General features: G+C 54.8%; 1 protein-coding gene and 1 long non-coding RNA gene across 3 annotated transcripts; one reads left to right on the forward strand and one right to left on the reverse strand.

Moving 5' to 3' along the window:
* The first annotated feature begins 64 nt into the window (after positions 1-64).
* On the forward strand, positions 65-16,296 carry LOC123603847. The gene is made up of 2 exons (XR_006715071.1): positions 65-1,300; positions 16,131-16,296. It is a non-coding gene; the product is annotated as an uncharacterized LOC123603847 (long non-coding RNA).
* On the reverse strand, positions 7,712-14,768 carry C1QL1 (complement C1q like 1). 2 transcript variants are annotated; one of them, XR_006715070.1, is made up of 3 exons: positions 13,861-14,768; positions 8,730-12,634; positions 8,359-8,397 (listed from the first exon to the last, which is right to left on the reverse strand). XR_006715070.1 is itself a non-coding variant. In XM_045489214.1 (2 exons), exons 1-2 carry the CDS (start codon positions 14,455-14,457, stop codon positions 8,218-8,220), a joined length of 777 nt encoding a protein of 258 aa, XP_045345170.1. In that variant the 5' UTR covers positions 14,458-14,758; the 3' UTR covers positions 7,712-8,217. The 2 variants fall into 2 exon arrangements, 1 of the variants encoding a protein (XP_045345170.1); XM_045489214.1 differs by lacking the exon at positions 8,730-12,634 and having other exon boundaries at positions 7,712-8,397; positions 13,861-14,758.
* Positions 16,297-16,697: the final 401 nt, after the last annotated feature.

The following is a 16,697-nucleotide window of genomic DNA, read 5'->3' on the forward strand; positions in this document are numbered from 1 at the left end:
AAAGTACAGCGCTGAAGTGTCAACTGTGCGCTTGCGCACTTCCCCTTACTGCCTGCTGGTTTTGAGGCAGCGTCTCCGACTATGGCCGCACCAGACGGGGAGAAACCTGTGTGGAGCTGGGGTACCGGGGAACCGCGGCCTACGCTGCCGTCCCTGGGACTGGGTTCATCACCACGTGCAACAACCAGATATCAAGCACGTTTTCAAACCTTTTTCTGTGGGCCACGATGGCATCTACCGATCCAAGAGGGACTTTTTAGCCACTGTCCAGGGTCTCTTCTCACTCCGCGACCATCCCAAGAATGAACTTCGAGAACAGCCTTGATACGGAAAAGCCGGTGGAGACAGAGAATGGCAATTCCACCCTTTTGACTTTGACAGCGTCAGGAATAGCATGGACTGGTGGTTGAATACGAGGCTCGGCCCCTTAGGGCACCGCTGGGCAGCACTGTCTCCATCCTTCATAATCGTCAGCTGCTTGGCTTCTGGTGGGCCAGCCTCATGCTGCTCCTCAATACTGGAGGTTGTGGAGGTCAGAGAGAGAGAGAGAGAGAGAGCCCTGCACTGAAATCAGGAAGCCCGATTCCAATCACTAGTGACTGAATCACCAACTAGTGCTGAGACTTTGGAAGTCATGGCTGCTCTCTGAGTGTCCGTTTCCTCGTCTATAAAATGGGGTAAATACCCTGTCCTTCCTACTCACCTAACACAACATGGATGTGAAAGCCCTCCAAACCCCTAGCATTTGTAAGGGGACAGCTTTGTATGAATCTGATTAGGATGAAACAGGTGATGCCTGCCTGGAGCCAATTGCTGACCAGTTTCATTAACCCGATCTGTCCCCACCCTGGGACAATGAGAAGGTCTGAGGCATCCAAAAAAGCAGGAGGCAAAATTCCCTCAGTGGGCCTGACACCAAGATGGTAGAGTCACTATTTAACACCTGGTTTATGTGACCCAAACTCTTCAATCACCTACCTGGACCTCCATTGCCTGTTCTACAATGGGATAGCATTGCTGTTTTGGTGAGAGCAACATGAGAAAACGATACAAAGTGCTGTCACTGTAAAGCTACAAGAAAACCAGGGTATTCTTGCCATCTGCACGACCCAGGAGAAATACAACTCCTAAAGCATGGCTTCCAGCTTAGGGGTCCCATCCCCTCTCACAGAGATGTGCATTTTAACAGAGGTTTGGGATCCCCAGGAACCACCAGGGAAACAGATTCCTCTTGTGTCCTTGTCAGCCTGGTCTTGCCTTGGTCCAATTCTGGTTTGGACAATTAACTGGAGAAGGTGAGGTAAGACAGGGAGCAGAGGCTGTCCTGGCTGTGGGCAATGGGAAAGGGGACACCTCGCTTGTTATTTACAAAGATTAGAAATAATGTAAGTGCAGCATATTGCCGACATCCAATGAGATGATAATAGGTATTCTTGCATTCATTCGTCCATGAAGTATTTATTGGTGGGCCCAGAAGGTGGGGTGGTGAGTGATAAACACCATCTCCTATCTTCATGGAGGTTGCAGCCCATGAGAGAAAATAGACAATTAAGCTAGTACTAAAAATGATGTGATATATGGGCTATAAAGAGAATGAAAAAGAGGGTTGGGGGGAAGTGGCATGCAAGTTGAAGCCAAAGGAGCTGTTCCTTGGATCTCAGAATCCAAGGGAAAAGAATTTTGCTGGTAAGAGAGTCATCAGAGCCCATGATGCTGAGAAGCTTTGGTGGGGCCTGGCCAGGCCCACCTTAGTGGACACAAATGGAAATCCCCTGGACCCAACACTGCAGATGCTGATAAAGGGAGATTAGCCTGGCATAGGCCTAACTGGTATTTCGAGGTCTAAAACTCAGATGTGAGGGTTAGGTGAAGAATGTTGCCTTGTGTGGCGGCAGATGTTTCTGGGCTGATATGGCCAATTTGTTGTGAAAGGCAACAGGATCTCAGCTCTGGTGAGGTGTGTGTGTGACTCTCTCACGATCTGCAACTGACAAGATCACCAAGCCTAGGTGCTCAAAGGAGGCTGAGGGGAGGCACATCCTCCCCAAATACTTATCACTACACCTCCTTGCACCTGCGTGTGGCATTAGCTGCTCCAGATATAGATCAGTCTTCAAAGGTCTGTGAACCAAGTTCAGGACCTCACTCTTGCCATCCTTAAACCCCAGCCAGAGGGGCACCTCGGTGGCTCAGTCGGTTAAGCTTCCAATTTCAGCCCCGGTCACAAGCTCGCATCCATGAGTTTGAGCCCCACGTTGGGCTCTGTGCTGACAGCTTGGAGCCTGCTTCAGATTTTGTGTCTCCCCCTCTCTCTATCCCTCCCTGTCTCTCAAAAATGAATAAACATAAAAAAAAAAAATCCAGACCTTGAAGTCTGGCCTAGCACAGAAGTCAAGCACAATGAAGACTGAAAAAGTGTCCACTTGGTTTATCAGCAAGGAGTTCACACTTGGCCTTGGTCCACGCTGGGGTCCTCACTCAGGGAGCAAAGGGGCCTGTGCCCTGGGCACCTGGGAAGGAACCCTCAAATTTACCCTTCACCGTCTGGGGAAAGGCAGGATCCCTGCCCCTGTGCAAGCTGGCCGGGCAGCAAGCATTGTGGGCAGGCGTGCCAGGTGACCTGGTTGGGGAGACTGTTCTGGCTGGGAGGGAGTGAGATTCAGCCCCTCTCCTGCTCCCGAGAATGGCCGGGCAAGAGGGCTGCTCCCAGAAAGGGTAAGCCATATGATCTTGGGTGAATTAATTCACCTTTCTGTGCCTCAGTTTTCTCATGCAGAAAATGGGTGTGTTCATAGTAACTATCTTGTGGGATCATTGTAAGGTTTAAATAAATGAATGCATTTGAAATTCTTAGAATAGTACATAGGTGTTCTTATGACTTGGGTGTTGATACAGAGATGAGGGTATATGTTGTTCACCCAGCTCCATTATTTCCCAAGCCCTTGGACAAGAGAAGAGAAAACCCTCAGTTCCCTGGGTTCTACCCATACCAACCCATCCCCAAGAAGGCAGCTTCAGCAACAAATCCTAGGGGCGGGCGGGGGAGCTCAAATTTCAAAGGGGGAGGAGACCTTGTAAAACCTTTCCAAACATTATGTAAGTAAAACTGTAAGCCTCCATTTAGTCCAGCTCCCTGAGAGTAACTCCTCCTGACAGTTTGGGAAGCCTCCCCCCGCCCCCTCCAATAGCACTATGTCCTGGATGTCTCTGTATGACCCCTGTGGGTATCTTGAAGCTCTGGATGTTTTTTTTTTTTTTTTAACATGTTTCTTTTAACCTTTTAAAAAATATTTATTTATTTTTGAAACACAGAGAGAGTGCTCAAGTGGGGGAGGAGCAGAGAGAGAGGGAGACAGAGGATCCAAAGTGAGCTCTGAGCTGACAGCAGAGATGCTCAAACTCATGAACCGTGAAATAATGACCTGAGCCAATGTCAGACACTTAACCGACCGAGCCACCCAGGTGGCCTCTCTGGATGGTTTCTTATGCATCTCTGGAGCCCACACCAAGCTAGGGCCTGGCCCATTGAAGATGTTCAGTAATGTTGAACAAGCAGAGCAAGTAGGGACAGGTGGACCACAGCCTTGGGGCATCCCTTCTCTCACCCCATATTGGAGGCCATAGAACAGAAGGGTGGGGGAGTCCACACTGGACGTGGGAGGACTCAGGGCACCCATTTTCGACACTTAGCTCCACACTTTGTGTACCCCAAACCAACCCCTACCCTATATTCACTTTGGGATTATCAGGGTGGGAGAACAACCCAAGAGTCTTCATCTTCTTTGATGGTCACCATCACCATCCCAGGCACTGAAGTACAACCGAAAGTGGTTTAAATCATGGGGCTCAGAAAAAAAAAATGACAGGGCTCAGGAGACTTGGGTTGTAATAATAATCGTGCATTTGCATTTTGCTTTATAACTTACAAAACGGGTTCTCACCCACTACCTCACAGCAGCCCTTCAAGTAGATATTTTTATCGGCCCCATTTTATAGATGAAGAAACCGAGACTCCGAGAGGTCAAGTGTCTTTTCCTGAAACACTGAGCATGGCCAGGACTTGAACCCAAACCTTGTGTCTCCACTTGCCGCTGTCTCTGGTTCTATTTCTGTCCTGAGCCAACCTGAGCAATCTTGGCTTTCTCTCGGGGTCTCAGTTTTTCCAGCTGTGTAATAGGAATTACCCACTCTGTGGTTTTGATTCTCAGTTTGGGTGGGTGGAACTAAGGGGGAACATGTTGAAAGCATGGGGGTAACCCCCCCCCCCCGTTTTCCCTCCGGCCCCCAGCTGCCCCCTCTCAGTAACCCTGCCACCCCCTTCCAGTTCCAAACATGTGTAGACTCCTCACTTCCACTTTATTATCACCTCATTTGTAGGATTTTGAGGTTTGTTACCTGGAAGGGGGCGAGGAGCTCACACCTCCAGTTCCGCTTTTCAAATATACCTTCATTGCTTGTGAAAATAACCTTATTAACAGCATCTAACCTGCTACAGCTTATGGGGGCACTCAGATAAATAAATGCGGAAGAAAGCAGGGCAGGGGAAACAGTACAGCTAGCTGGAGTAGTGCAACCTTTGTACCCCTGAGATTTTCTCTTAGCCCTTGGGGGTCCTGTAAGGGTGGGCAGCACGCAGGTGAGCCCCCCCCCCCAAATAGCCTAGAGCAATCGGCTGCCTTCTCTGGGTCTTTGCCTCCTGCCTCCTCCTCTGGTGTTCAGAGATCCTCTGGGAAACAGCTCCCGTGCCTCCGCAGCTCCCCTGTCTCCTGGATGCTTGTCCGGGATTGATTCTCTGGGCAGCTCCCCCTCCGAGCAGTAAATGAAATATCGGTTACCAGGAGTGAGGCGGGAGGCAATTAACCCCTAGACCTCACCATGGCAGATGTGTTTGTAGCAAGCTGAAGCGGAGGGCTGAGCGCACCTGCCTGGCTGTCCTGCAAAGTCATCCAATTAGGACAGTCCCCAGCGGTGGGCTCCTGCTGTCTCCTCTGGTCCCCATGACCCCAGAAAGCAGGGCAGCCCCAGCCCCTAGGGCTGGCAGCTGCCTGGGCACAGGATGGCCTACCTTTCCTTGTGTGGGTGAGCTCCAGGGGCACCTCCATCCTGACACCCCCTGGCAGGGACATTATTCGTTAATTAATCACACATCTTTCTAAAGGGGAGGCAGCCTGGAGAGCTTTCTTCCTTCCTTCCTCCAGAGTGGGACCGCCATTCTGCGTGTCCAGTCTCCTTTCTATCACCCAGCCAGCCCTGTCCCCCTGGAATGTTCTTGTACCAGAAAGCCCTTGACTGAGGAGGAGAGACACATGCCCTGCTTTCAGGGAGCCCCCAGTCTGAGGGGAGGTATAGCTCCTGCTCTCGGGGATCCCCAAGTTGAAGAGATAGAGTCAGTCCCTCAGGGAACCCCCAGTCCCAGGGGTTGGTCTTAGAAAGCCCTGGTTCAATAGAAAAAGCGGTGCCTACCCTCAGAGCCACTGCGAGGAAAGCCACAATCTCTGTGTTTAGGAAGTCCCCCAATCCTGGAGATACACACCTTACCCTCAACTTGCTCATATACTGTCTTTGAGGACCCCCAGTCTGATGGAGGAGACAGAGAACTTGCCTTCAGGAAGCTTCCCATTCTAATGGTGGAGACACAGTCCTTGCCCTCAGGTATCCCAAGTCTGAGGAGGAAAAAAAAACCCAGACTTTGCCCTTGGGGATTCCCTGTCTGATGGGGGAGACACTTTCCCGACAGTTTCCCCTGCTGCTGGGATGCTGCCTGAGTGACTGCAGGATACCCTTGGTGCCCTGCAAAGGAAGAAAAGGTCCTTGGCTTCAGTCCATCTCAGTTATGCCACACGCTTGCTGCGTGACCATGGGCAAGTCACGAATTTTCTTCAGACTATGATTTCCTCATCTGCAAAATGGAGATATTAGGCCCATCTCTCAAAGCGACACAAGGCTTGTCCAGTCACCAGAAATAAAAGCAAACAAGCCAGCCAGGCACTCCTACAGAAATGATTAACATGCTGTTTGTAGCAGAGGTCCCAGCCCAGTCCCTGTGGCCTCTGGGGAGGGGTGGGGGGCCGCCCAGGTATGTGGCTGGGTACCCCTGGGCCAGTGTGGCCATTAAAGAATCACAGGGGCCTGTGGGTGGCACTGGGGGCAGGGGGAAGCGCCTTCTAATCTAATCACTCTTCCCGAGGAAACTCTCATTCCAGCCAGACCTGCCAGGGGTTTTATTGGGTTTGTGGGGACCCGCGGATTTCAATCTCCAGACCCCACAGGGAAGGAACAAGCATTAAGCTAATTTTATTAAATGGCCACAGCTGGCAGTAGGGGGAAGTAGGGGAGAGAAGGGAGGATAAAGAAAGTCATTCAAGGCTGCCAGCCATGACAAGGGTCCATACATGGGGCTTGACTGGGACGGAGGCCACCCCTCCTTCCTGTCTCTCCAGCTGAGCCAGCTGGGGCTGGGGAGACCAGATGGGACTTTTCCTCAATGTAGAGCCTCGGGGTTCTCCAAGAGGCTCACCCCATGGCTGCTGCCCAGTGCAGATGCTTGTAAGTACATGAAGCCTCTGCAGGGCAGGGGTGGGAGTGGAAAGGCTGGGCACAGCGAGGACGGAGCTGCCTCAGAGCCATTCTTCCTCAGTTCTGCTTTGGAGACACCAGATCTTTATGAAATATGGTGCACCAGCTGAGAGCCTAGTCCTTGGTTCCAATCCTGGCATTTGCCTTTTCCTAGCTCTGTGACCCTGGCAAGTTACTGAACCTCTTTGAACCTCAGTTTCCTCATCTGAGATGGATAAAAGAACAGCACCAGGTCAAAGGGCATGTGAGCGTTTCCTGCCAGTCTACTCCCGCCCCACACAGATCTAGGAGATAGTATTTATAAGGTTCTTACGTGGTGGTCTGACACAGAGTGGGTGCTCTCTATTAGCTATGGTTATTTAGGAATGCCCTAACTACGACTGTCATGATCACATGGTCACAGGAGGTAAGAGAGGCAGACAGAGCCAGGAGACTCAACGTGTTGTCTCCAAGGAGCAGGGCTTCTTGGATTCAAGTGCAATCACAGAACTTAGCGACCACGTCACATTCATCAAGATATTTAACCTCCCCAGAAGAAGAACAAAATCTAGTCACCCAACCTCTCCGGGCTCCTTGGAGGCTTGAGTGAGGTGCCGTACCTGGAAGTGTTGTGCAAACTTTCAGCGATGTATAAATAATAAACGCTATGTTTATGAGGTAAGTCTTGTCATCTACATTTTATAGGTGAGGAAACTGAGGCCCCGAGGTGAAGTGCTTGGGCCGAGGTCAACAAGTTTTTAGTGCAAAGTGTGTTCCTGTCATTGCTGTCACTAACCCAGAACTGAAAGAGGAGTCACTTGCCCAAGATCACACACAGTGGTACCAGACTGAGAGCCCAGGTGTCCCAGTTTAAACCTTGCTGATGCCACTTTCCAGGTCAAACAAATGGAACTTTTCCACCATGGAAGAGGATGATGTAACTGGGCTGCTTCCTGTTTCTGCTGCCCAGGCACGCTTGGGCTGTGGTGAGCATTGGGCCCCTTGGCCCACCTCCTCCCAGAGCAGCTGTGATTCTGGGACCTGGCTGCCCCCAGATCCATGGGAAACTTCCAGCAGACCTCTTCCCTTTCTGGAAGAAGGCAGGGTTCATGGTCTCCTCCTGCAGCTCCTCTCTAGGGCACAGACCCAAAGCCAGTGGGATGGAAGTGTTTTTATTAGAGCTTTGGTCAGACGGGGCGCAGCCGGGCTGGGGCTTTAGCAGGTGCTGGGACGCTATCCAGCCCCAACCCACCCCTCTCCCAGGAGGCGCTACCCCGGAGCGGGAGGGCAGCGCATCCCAGCACAGGAAGGGACCCCGCCAAGACCTGTCCCCAGTCTGGGGCGGGCTGACGAGCTGGGTGGGTAATAAACAGTCCTATTGTACAAATATACAGCGCGGGTCAGGGCGGGGGCGGTCGACAGCGCCTCCCCGGAACCGCGACGGCGCGCTCTGGACCCGGCTCTGCGGCGAGGGCGAACCGGCAAGGAGAGCCTAGCCGGCGGCCCGGGTGGTGATGAGGGCGGGCCGGGGCGTCATAGCCAGGGAGGGCCGGCAGCCAGGGCAGGGGCAGCAAGGGGTTGGGTCTTCCTCAGCCCGCCGGGAGGGGGGGGGGGCCGGGGGAGGGGGGAGCTGGGTAGGGGACGGAAGGGGACGCGGGGAGCTCAGTCGGAGTAGATGATGAAGCCGGAAAATGTGCTGTATTTGTTGCTGTTGCCGCCGTGCGCTTTGCCTCCGTCGAGTTTGATGAAGACCTCATCCCCCGCGTCCAGATGCAGGATCACGCTGTTGCTGGCGTAGTCATAGTTCTGGTCTGCGTCCTGGGCTATGGCGCTGGCGCGCACCTGCGGGGTTGGGGGTGGGGGTGGGAATAAGGGGGTGGGGAGAGTAGAGATGGTGTGTGTGAGAGGGTAGGGGGGAGGAGGGAGAGAAGTAGGGTCGGGGAGGGAGGGGGACTGTCAGAGGTAAGGCAGCCACGTGGGTAGGATCTGGAGGCCCTAAAAACCTGCCTTCAACTCTGCCTGCTTCTCTCGCGTCATCCCCCACCCCTTCCAATCATAAGTGTATGTTTTGGGAATGGATTATAGAGGAGCCCTGGATTTCTAGGGCAGGTGTAATCTGGGTCTGAATTAGGAATCAAGGTGGAGTTGGCCTCCTTAACTCCTCCAGGTCTTACCGTCTGGCCTGCAGAGGACGTCAACAATGCCTTCAGGGATGGCCCAGCCTGGAACTCCCTCCTTGCAGAGAGGAATTCTCTGGAACACCAGGGGATGGAGGGCCATCCCTTCTCTCCTTATCATTCCTTCCTCTCTGCTTTAATTGTAACAATAATGCCTTACCTTTCAGCCACACCCACCTGTTCTTATGTCAGTGGATGGACACAGGGATGGACACCTTGGCCCCATAGGTCAGGTGGCTAGACTAATGCCAGGTGGCTACTAAGCAACCACCCTAGTACCAGAACCCAATATTTCAACTCCTTGTCTGTAGTTCGTTCTGGGGTCTTTCATACTGGAGCAGTGAGATGGAAGGTCTGGTAATTATTTCCCCTCCCAAGGCTCAGATTGAGCCTGCATCCTGGCCTCCAAAGAGCTATAGCTATACCTGTGACTATTATCCCACCCACAGAGGACCTTGGGCTCCTCCTGTCTCACCACAGAGTGGTAGAAAGGAAGTGGGTGGAGGGAGGGAATCCAGGCTTTCCATCTTTGTGTGATCCTCAGTCTGATCTATCCCTGCCAGTCCTTGTTTTGATGGGTGAGGGGAGGGACAGGCAGTTCAATGAAGCAAGAGGGCACCAACATTTGTGTGTGAAGTCTGCTGGTCACTTCTGGGGGCTCCGACTAGAATCATTAGATACTGAGGGTGAGTGATGGTGAACAAATTCCCTCCAGGCATTCCTCTCCAACTGAGGCAACACAGGGCCTGAGCCATAGGATCTGGGGCCTTTCCAGGATAGCCTGGGTGGAGAATGGGAAGACAGGGGATATCTCCAAGGTGCAGGCTTGTGTTGGGGGGAGGCTGCATTGAGTGGGGTTCTCTCAGTCAGGCTTTTCAACAGCCCCTCTCCAACTGGCCCCTTCCCTGAAGGCAGCTCTCCCAAAGGCTAACAGTCTGGGCTGGACCAAGCCAAATTAGGGGAACGGTCCATTCTCCTTCCTGGGCAGGAGACAGAACTGCAGGTCAGCTGTGCCGAAGCTGCTGAGTCAGCAGCAATGCTACAACGGGGGCACCCAACGTATTTGCATGCTAGATCCTTCCAGCCCCTTCTCTCCCCTCAATCTCTTCTTCCCCCGACCAGGGGCAAGAACCGTTTGGGGACACTTAGCTGGGAAAACTCACAGTTCAGCTAAAGGTGGGGAAAAGCAAATGAGGGGAAGATGCTGTCTTTCAAAAAGCTCAATTTCTCTGTTCAGAAAAAGGATGAGAAGATCCCGCCTCACCACTGCCACCTTTATAAAAGCCTTCAGATGGTGGGGGAAAAATTTTTAATCTTGATGGGGCTTTGTGTTACTAGGAAAGCGCTCAACGAAAACAGCCAACTTCTATATTGTTCCCTGGGCCCTAATCCTCGTAGTATTTATTATTACGTATGCATTTCATTATCTTTGCTAATAAATTACTACTAATAACAATTATTTTTATTACCCAGATTAATTGAGCCTTAACTCATTAAAACAGTGTGCTTCTTAATAGCCAAATCCATTAGAACACAGTCATCTGTCATCAGGAATCTCCTGGTGATGTGACAGGCATCAGAACTGTTATGCTTATGTTTATTATTTATTCATCACCATGATTGTTGCTGTGATTATCCTAATTATCCACGGAGGCAGAAAAATTGATGCCCTTCCATCCTTAGATAGTGGGGGGATCCAGGAATGGAACCCAGGGGTCCTGATTCTCTGCCTGAGACAGGAAACAGTTGAGGCATCCAGCTTCTCCTGGAGGCCATGGGGAAATTTGGGGAATTGAGGCTGCCATGGAAGGAGGAAAGTAAGTCTGGGACTTGTCACGAGGGGGCGCTGTAGAATCACCTCCTCAAGGGCTGCCAGGGGAAGGGAAACTGAGGCAGTGGTCTGACCAGGGCCCTGGAGGGAGGAGTGGGGAGAACCCAAGAAACAAGCTCCTGCCCCCGGATCAGTGCTGGGGTGTTGGATGTACAAGAGTGGCTCCCACAGGCAACCAGCCTGGCCCACAGGGGACACTTGTGCTTTCACATATTTCCTGGGTCCCTGCTGAGTTAGGCACTGTGCTCTGTGCTGTGAAAAGCATTCAGGGCTAGCTAGAAAAAGACAGTGGGGAGCCCCTCTCCCACTGTCAGGCATCAGGCTGAGCTCCAGTGAGGCCTTTATGCTGGAGTCCTCAATTTATCTACTACCCCATCTCTCACCTCACTCAGGTTCTGTTGTCCAAGCCCTTCCCCGTTTGTGATATTCACCTCCCCAAAGTCCCTGCCCTGGACAAGTGGCACCCTGGCCATAGACCCTGGTCCATCCCCACACAGCCCCCTCTCTCCTGGCCCAGTGTATTAATTTCATGTCTTCCCTGACATCCGAACTGTGGATCTTTGAGGCAGTTGCAGGGAGCTTACCTCACTCAGGGCACCACTCCTAACTTACAGCCCCTTCCTCGGGCTCCTCAGATCCCCATGTCCTAAAGACCAGGCCTTGGTGTCCTCAGGCTACACAGTGGTGACTCAAGGCTCCCCTTGGGGAGAGGGGCTGGTGGGCCTCAGGCAAGGACAGAGTGGGGGACTCGGCGCTTCAGTGACCTCTCCCCTCCCTATCTTGCCGAGGGAAAGGCCAAGGACCAATTTCAGTCCTGCCTTCCTGAGGAAATTCTGGAAGCATTTCTTCAGGCAGGAAGCCAGAAAGGAAAAGCACAGAGCCCAGCAGTGCCCCAGGTCTTGCAGCCATGGGAGGCAGAAGCCCCTCTGTTCTGTTCCTGTCCATTGCCCAGAGCCATCATTTTGTCTCTGCTCACTTGGATGTCCTCTTCTACCTCTGAGCCAGCCTTTCCCTGCACTTGACCTTTTTATTTCCTCCCTAGCCATGTCTCCTCACCTTGGGGACCAGCCCAGTTTTGCCATCCTCTCCCCTAACCAGGTTGTTCTGAGTGGGGGCAGGCACCAGTGAATTATTCCCTCCAGCTAACACATTTAGGGATGGGAGTTGCCAGCTGGGTCCCCAATCCCCCTCTAACACACCAATTGCTGGGGTGTGTTATTGGGTGGTTACTATTATCTTTCCTGCACAGACCATGAGGTCCTGTAGGGCAAGTGGATCAAACCCCTGCTACCTAGCTCCACACCTGCCTCTTAGTCGGGGCTCGAAGTGAGTACGTGGGATGACTAGTGAGACTTAACGAGTCTTTTGAGCAATCTGGAAGGACAAGTCACAAAGAACGTACGGGAGAGGGGTGTAGGCCCCAGTTTTTAGTCGGGGGGGCATGGTCTGAGTAACTGTTAAAATGCTGGATCTGTGAACCCCCTAGTTAAAGCCACCTCCTATTTTCTACTAGCCTGTGGTCCCACCGCCAGTGAGTACCTCCTTGTCAGGTTGTGCCAGTGCCTTGCCCCTACTGAAGGGGGAAGAGGCTTTGAGATGGTTTCACCTCCCAGTGACTGAAGCAAGTGATCCTGCCCAAGCAGACATCACCTTTGGGGTCTCCTCATGCCTCATCTCTGGAGCCCCACTGGAACCTCCTGAGGTGGTACAAGGCCTAGGGCCCACTGGTGCTCTGGTGACCAGCTTCCTATCCAGACAAAATGGGCCCCCAGCCCCCTCAGACCTCAGCTCGGTGCCAGCCCAAACTTTCTTTGGGAAAGGAAGAAATTCTATTGATGAAGGTGACATTGCTGCATCCTTTATTGGTGATTAATAAGGGAAATCGTGGGGCTGTCTGCAGAGTGAGCTCTCACTGGATACTGAGGCCTCCCATTTGGTCAGGAACCAAGGACAAAGAGGAGAGACACGGGAAGCCTCATAGAGACCAAGTGAGAGAGAAACACTCAAGGAATAAAGAGGGGTGTTAAGCCTGGGGGGAAAGAGGCCAGAGACTCAGGAGAGACAGATAGGACTGGTAGACACAGGAGACAGACGGGGACAAGAGACAGAGTAGGAGAAAGAGGCAGGCAGGAGAGAAAGAAGAGGGGGCAGACTTACAAGTGCCTGGTAGTCTTTGTGCTGACTCCCAGGCCTGTCCTTTCCCCCACCCCCAAGCCAGGGTCTACCTGCAGTGGGAAGGATTCCAACAGGGTCCGGGGTCCCAGTCGCAGGAAATTTCTTCCCAACTCCCACCATCCTAGCTGTAGTTCTGACCCATGCTGGTCTCCTTCCACAGGAATGCTCCGCCTCACCGCCCCCCCCCCCCCACCCACCCAGTGGCCCTAGGCCATCGTGGTCTGGGAGCCCTGGAAAGGGAGGGAGTATAAAAGGAGAGTGAGCTGGGCAAAACTGTCCCCCTAGGGCAGGATTAGGTCGAGCCTGGTTGTGGGGCAGCAGTTACAGGAAGAGCACCATGTACTACCCTCACAGTACCAAGGAGCCCACCTAGCTGCCTGCTAGCTTCGGTCTTTGGGATGGGGAAAGTGAACGCAGAGGATCCCCTGACACTCCTGGAGTCAGGAGCTGCAGCTGCAAGATCAAGGGAGGGGGAGTTTCCACCTCTTTGCCTCCCTCAGGAGGAAAAACTTTTCCCCCCAGAGGTTGCTTTCCTGCGCCTGTAGCTCTGACACGGTGGGAAGCGGCCGGGCAACCCCGCGTTTTGCAAAGGCCGTCAGATCGGCGCAGTGGTCCCTTCTCAAGGGCGGAGGATGTATTGCAGCTAAGGCTTCGCGCCCCTGGCTCCCTTTGCCTCTGTGCCCAAAACATCTCCTACAGCTCTCCTTGGCTTGCGCGCCTAGCGGTGCGCCTGGACGCCCGCGGGCGCGGAGGCTGCCTTCCCTAGAGCCCATCATCGCCCTCCCCTAATTGCCCGCTGGTATCAACCAGAATTCCAGCTCTCAGATATCGCTTCCCAAGGGCCAAGCCCCCAAGGACCAGTCCGCGCGCCTGGGAGCCCTGCGCTGTGATTATTTGCATTTATCTCCCGCATTTCCAAGCCGCGCGCAGGTGCCCAGCGGCGTCTGCCTTGCAGCCAGTGCCCAGGAACCGAAGAGTTAGTGCCAACAGGCCCACCATCCCCGCATGTGATGCCTAAGCGGGGCCGCTGTAGGGTCTCTACCTGTGCTCGCTGGTACCCTATGCCCCGGGCTCCCTGGGTGCCCTGCCCCCAGGCCAGCCCCATGCCCCCGCCGGGCCCACCTGGCCATTCTTGCAGAGGTCCGCCCACATACTGGTGCCGTCGCCGCCTCGCATGAGGACGTGGTAGGTGAAAAAGTAGGTGCCGGGAATGTTGCACGTAAACTTGCCGCTGGTCGCGTCGTAGTTGTTGCCTAGGTTAGTGACCACGTCGTCGAACTTGAGCACCTCGTAACCCTCGTGAGGGTTCTTGAGGCCGGCGTAGAAGGCCACGCGTGGCACCGTGGTGTAGGTGGCCGTGCTGATTGCGCCGCTGCCCCCTGCACCCGGCAGCCCGGGAGGGCCGGTCTTGCCCGGCTCACCCTTCTCCCCGGGTGGCCCCACAGGACCCGGAGGACCTGGATCCCCAGGGGGTCCGGGGGGGCCCGGCTTGCCTGTGCGGCCCGGCTTCCCCTGGGGGCCCTGCACCAGCGTGGAAGGCGGGGGCGCGCCGCTCTGCTCGCTCAGGGCGTCGCCGCCGTCGGGCCGCGCGCCGGCGCCGGGGCCCCGCGCGGGGTAGGGGTCGCATACCATGCGGCAGGTGCCCAGCATCTCATAGTGGCCGTCCGGGCCGCCCGAGCTCACCAGCACGGGGATGAGCACCACCAGCACCAGCAGCATCACCACGCCCGCAGCGGCCGCCAGCAGCGTTTTCCGGCCGGCGCGGAGCCTGGGGAGCGCCGGGCCGCCCGGCCGCGCCGTCGGGGCAATGGTGCCGGCGGGCGGGGGGCGCGGGCAGGACGCCCGCGCTCAAGGGCGGTCCGGCGGGGCTGCGGGCATGGGGCCGGGCCCGGAGCGCCGCGCTGCGCTGGATGCGCTGCCGAGCCCAGCCGCCGGCTCCTGCCTCGCGCCTCCCTCCCGCTGCGCGGCCGGACTGAGAGCGGCGGCAGCCGAGTCCTGCCCGGCTCCTCCCGCCTCCTCGCGCTCGGGCCACCGCCCCCTCCGCCCCGCCCCGCCCCACCAGCTCCGCGCGGCTCCGCGCCCGCGAGGGGTGGGGCTGCGGGCGGGGTCGGCACCTAATTGGGCCGCTGGCGGAAGGGCTCCGCCCACCAAGGGGGGCGGGGCCGAGGGCGGGGCCGCGGAGATGAAGGCCAGAACCCAAGAGAGGAACCCGGAGACTCCGCGAGCTAGAGGCTGAGATTCGGAAATCGGGAGGATGCTAGAGTCTGAGAAACAGCAGAGTCTCCTACAGGAGATGGGGGAGTAGAGGCCGAAAGCCGAGTGGACGAGAGGGCTACAGGGAGAGCTAGAGAGCGCCGAGGGAGACAGAGAGGAGAGGCCTCGAGGGTTTGTTTCGAAGAAAACCGGGAAGGGAGGCTCCAGGGGCCACCGCACGCGCAGGGTGTGGAGGCTGGGTCGCGGGTTCCCCAGTCTACGGGGATAGAGAACAATTGAGGGGAGTATGAAGCGGGGAGCAGAAAAAGGACAAGGAAGAGGATGAGAGGGAAGAAGAGAGGAAGGCAAAAGGAAGATGGGGACGGGCGGGGGGGGGGGTGGCATTCTGCACTCAGGCCTCGCAGACCACCCATCCAGGAGATCTGAGGATGGTGTGCCTGTCAGGGTGCGAGATCTGCGAGCACTGACAGCAGCTGCCCCTCCTCTTTTCTGGCGCCCAGCTGGCTGTTCCCTGGACCCATCTTCCTCCAGGATGGGCAGGATATTCTACCCATACCTCCTTGCCTCTGCCCCTTCCTCACCGAGCTCCAGGCCAGACAAGGCTGCTTTTTCCTGGGGGTTGTGTAGGGTCCTCCATTTTCCTCTGATGACACCTCTTATCCCTGCTTTCAGACAAGGGAGAAGTGGGAGCCCTAAATAAGAAAGTGGGCACCCCACCTCATGTCTACATTCTGACCAATGCAAACAATCCCCGAGTGGTAGCTCCCTTTTCAAGCCTCCAAGAGGGGGGATAGGTCTCCTCCAGCCCCTTAGCTCCTCCTCCACCCTAGCTTCCTCAGCAGCCCCCTAAATCTTCTCCCCGTCAGGTTGCATGAGGCAATCCTCTTCCTCAAGTGCAGTAAAGTGTTTAGGTTGCATAAACGGAAATGTGTCTGCTTCCATCAAAATATTTGTCACATTATTTCAGGCCTCGCTCGTGCTGCTCCACTGCTCCTCCTTCACCCTCCTTTATCCAGCCCACCAGGGAGGGCTCTGCCATTGGGAGGCTTCTGGCTTCTGCTGAAGGATGACCCTCCAGCCTCTTTCTTTTCTCCCGAGAGGCCCCCTGCCACCTCACACTCTCCCCCTGCGGACCTGTCAAAACGGTCCACATGATTCTCTGACTTTCTCTACCCTAGGTTGAGACTGATTACCGCCACCCCTGGGAGGAGGAAAGGGACACGAGAATATGAAATGAGGAACTATGAAAGAGGACCTTCCAAGCACTGATGGCAGCATGAGGTTGAGTGGCCCCCACCACCAAAGAAGGAGCAAAAACCCTCAATAAATAGCATTTGTCCTGGGCTTACTGCGTGCAGGGCCCTGTATTGAATGCTTTACATACATGATCACACTCAATCTTCACACCAATCCCTAGAGGTAAAACCCATCATTATTCTCATTTTACAGATGGAGAACTGAGGCTCTGACAAGTTAAGAGATTTGCCCAAAGTCACACAACTAATAAGTGGTGGAATCGGGATTCAAACCCGCAGCCCGACTCCAGGCTCTTCCAACCCCGGAGGGATTGGGTCTTTAGGTACTGTTCACTGTCCAAAAAGAGGAAGGTGGTAAGGTGGCAGGAGGGGGACGCTGGGCTGTACAGCTAGACCTCCCAGGCTCAGGAAGACAGTCCTCAGCTGTCAGTCAGCCTCCTCCCCCCACCCCCACCTTGATCTCCCCTAGTATGACTTCTCGCAGAGCGA

Source organism: Leopardus geoffroyi, chromosome E1 (assembly GCF_018350155.1).
Source record: "Leopardus geoffroyi isolate Oge1 chromosome E1, O.geoffroyi_Oge1_pat1.0, whole genome shotgun sequence".
Taxonomy (NCBI): Eukaryota; Metazoa; Chordata; class Mammalia; order Carnivora; family Felidae; genus Leopardus; species Leopardus geoffroyi.